At 39.1% G+C, this 3,355-nt stretch overlaps 1 protein-coding gene and 1 pseudogene across 1 annotated transcript; both read left to right on the top strand.

The window, feature by feature from the left end:
• LOC149527550 (omega-amidase, chloroplastic-like) overlaps nucleotides 1–113 on the top strand; it is a 9,087-nt pseudogene extending 8,974 nt beyond the window's left edge.
• Nucleotides 114–301: 188 nt separating this feature from the next.
• LOC110411665 (serine/threonine-protein kinase 52-like) lies at nucleotides 302–2,909 on the top strand. The gene is made up of 5 exons (XM_021421920.1): nucleotides 302–547; nucleotides 1,308–1,586; nucleotides 1,682–2,192; nucleotides 2,337–2,479; nucleotides 2,727–2,909. The coding sequence occupies exons 1-5, from the start codon at nucleotides 302–304 to the stop codon at nucleotides 2,907–2,909; spliced, it is 1,362 nt and encodes a 453-aa protein (XP_021277595.1).
• Nucleotides 2,910–3,355: the final 446 nt, after the last annotated feature.

Here is a 3,355-nt window from a genome sequence, read left to right as displayed (position 1 = left end):
TCTCTCTCTCTCTCTCCCTTTTCGAAGCCTACAAGATGGACTCATTCGATCCCAATTACATTCGAGTTTGAATTAGAATTTCTTAACATTTTATTTCATTGAAAAGGATGTGACCAAAATTTTTCATTAGAAAATCCGTCCAAACTGTCGGTTAATGAGCAGAACACAACAAGAACCTGACCACTTTATAATCACCATTAACTTGGCTCGTGTGTTCCCCCCCTCTGCTTCGCAGTAATTAGTTATTAAACCATAAATTAAGCAGCCAAAAAGAAAAGAGAAAAAGCATTAAAAACATAGCATGAACTCGGCAGGCACCCCAGAGCAGAAGAAGGCCACCGTATCTTATTATCATCAGCCACTGGTAACGAGTTCCCAGGTAAAAGAAGTAAAGTCTTCGACTGCTACGCCGTCGTCTAGGCAATTTTGTTGTAGATTTAATGATTGTTTCCGTATGGGGTCCGTTGTCTCTACGAACCGACAGCAGCAACAAGAAGAAGGAAAGCAGCAGCGTTTGGAGCGGCCAACCTCCAAATTAGAAGAGCAGGTAGTTAAATTTTGGACCACAATTATTTGTTAGGTGAATATGTTATAGTAATCTTCATCCGTCAAAGGCAGGCATGTGTTATTGTTAGGCCCAGTTTTAGAAAATTTTTGGTCCCTACTGTCATTTGACCTTAATTAATTTTGGTCACCTAAAACAAGAAAATGATATTGATGTTTTCTTTATTTTTTTTTAATTTTAAATGAAAAACCATTTTCATCATGCTAAAATGATTACTCCTTCAAAAGGCCAAAGAAGAAATGTTTATGTTTGTGAATCATTAGTCCTTCGATTTTAACCTTTTTTTTAATCTTAATCATTGTAAATAGACCTCTAAAAATCCAAAAGAAGAATGTCGAAGTTTTTATTTTTTGCTTTTTAACTTTTAATTTTTATAGCATATGTTTGGATGTAGAAGCCCAAGGTTTTCAGGTCGGCCATCGCTATCATCGAAGTGGACTGAGCTCGTTTAGTATGTACTACACTATACATGGCCGAATCTGAATATGTGGTCCATTGATCCTTTAAGGGGCAAAATTTCTTTACACTTCTCCAGTCTGGCAAACACTGTTTTTAATTCATCATTAAAACTATAAACAGATAAGTAATTGGTTTCTTGAATGTTAATTTCAAGCAAGCTCGACCTCGTAGTATATATATAGCAAGTGGGCCATAAAAACCAGGAAAACAATGGGCCTTCAAACTTGGGTCAGTGGTTTCTGATAATATTGAAGATTACGTGGATTTTGGGCTTTGGTTGAAGGTGACAGACCTTGAAAAGGAAGTCCAGAAACAGAAAGAAATGCATACCATGTACAAAAAGAGAATGGAGAGCACACAAGACTATTTAAGGTACTGTCTTCGAGTGGCTCAAGAGAATGGGTTCCTGGACCTTATAGTTAACAACAAATATCCTATTTCCCCCGATGCCATCAATGGCAATGTCAGTCCTCGGGTGCCTGCCTTTGTCTCTCTGCAATCTGATCTAGGCAGAGTCATCAACCAAGCCAAGATGAATGGATGGTACATTGACCCGGCGGAGGTAATAGTGTCTCTTCGCTCTTTCATTTCTTATAGCATTAGAACATGACTATGCAGTCATAAGTTCACTGATCTTAAAATAATTAATCGAAGCAGATTAAATTGCAAGAAATTATAGGCCAAGGAAGCACTGCAAACATTTACAGAGGAATTTGGAGAGGCCTTGATGTTGCGGTGAAGTGTATACACCCCGATTTCTTCCACAAAAATGAAAATGGTGTTACATTTTTTGCTCAAGAAGTTGAAACGTTAGCTAGGCAGCGCCACCGCTTTATACTCCAGCTAATGGGTGCATGCCTCGACCCACCTACACATGGGTGGGTGGTGACAGAGTTCTTGAGCATGACACTGAAGGATTGGCTACATGGGCCTGGAAACAGGCGACGAGAGAGGACGAAGCCAATTCCTCCATTTCAAGAGAGATTGACTATAGCACTGGAGACTGCACAAGCAATGCAATATCTGCATGAGCAAAAACCGAAAGTCATTCATCGTGATTTGAAGCCTAGCAACATTTTCCTGGACGATGCGAAGCACGTCAGAGTGGCAGATTTTGGTCATGCTCGGTTTTTATCTGAGGAAGAGATGGCACTTACTGGCGAAACAGGCAAGGATTTGTTTTCCCTCCCTTAATTTGCCTGCTCATTTTCCTCGTCGAGTGACGGATTAAGCCATTCCAAGCTCCAAGCAATTAACCTGGTTAAGACATACCGTTAATAGTGACTTGCTTTAACTGTTCTTGTCCTGTCAGGAACTTACGTTTACATGGCACCAGAGGTTATCAGGTGTGAGCCTTACAATGAAAAGTGCGATGTGTACAGCTTTGGAATCATTCTCAATGAACTCATCACCGGCAATCATCCATATGTTGAGACAGATTATGGACCAGCCAAGGTATTCAACCGGTTCCTCATTCAAATATAAAATTTGCCACGTTAATATGAAAAGCAGCACATTAGACTTTTTTTTTTTTTTCCGTTCAATACGTTTAACCCTCTTTATTCGACTAAAACCTCCCCACATACGAAATTATATTTGAATTTAAAGACATGGTATTTAAACTTTTGATTAGATTTGAAAATTTGGATAGAAAATCAGATATTCATGTGACTGACATATTTATAATCCTGTCGTGGGTTAGGTTGCCTTGGAGGTTGGGGAAGGAAAGCTAAGGCCAGCACTTCCAGAAGACAATGGCAAACTGGGGGAGCTGATAGACCTCATTTGCCTATCATGGGATGGAGATGCTTCTGTTAGACCACCCTTTGCAAAAATCACATCTACTTTACGAGAGATCCAAAATAGAATTAAAGAAACTGTTTAATAAGTGTCTCTATATATATATATCATGCTCCATACAGGCAGACAGCATCCGATTAGATAAGCCAGCCATAGTTTGTTATCAGTAATTTCTATATGTACTTGTCAAAGCCGTAGTAAATATATTTGAACATCTTAAATACTAACAATGTTTCCGATTTCCAAGTAACAATGCTCAATGGAGTCCTAATTTGTCTTTGGGGTATTTTCTTCCTCGGCATTCAATAAGTGCACATAATTGATTTCGTACAAAATATGATGGGGGTTATTCCTAGGTGGAGATATTATGAGGGAGGCCGGGCCTGCGTTGGATTTGCAAAACTATGATGTAAAAGCAGATGCTTCACTTTCTTACATGCTATGAAATAAAGATTGAAACATCCTGTGGTGTTCAAGTAAAGATAGAGCAGACCATATCGTACAAACAAATCACTCCTCATTGCCCCTCTC

The sequence above is a fragment of the Theobroma umbraticum genome, unplaced genomic scaffold, assembly GCF_002168275.2.
Source record: "Theobroma umbraticum cultivar Fairchild unplaced genomic scaffold, ASM216827v3 scaffold_56.0, whole genome shotgun sequence".
Lineage (NCBI taxonomy): Eukaryota > Viridiplantae > Streptophyta > Magnoliopsida > Malvales > Malvaceae > Theobroma > Theobroma umbraticum.
This window is presented reverse-complemented; position numbering and strand designations above follow the sequence as displayed.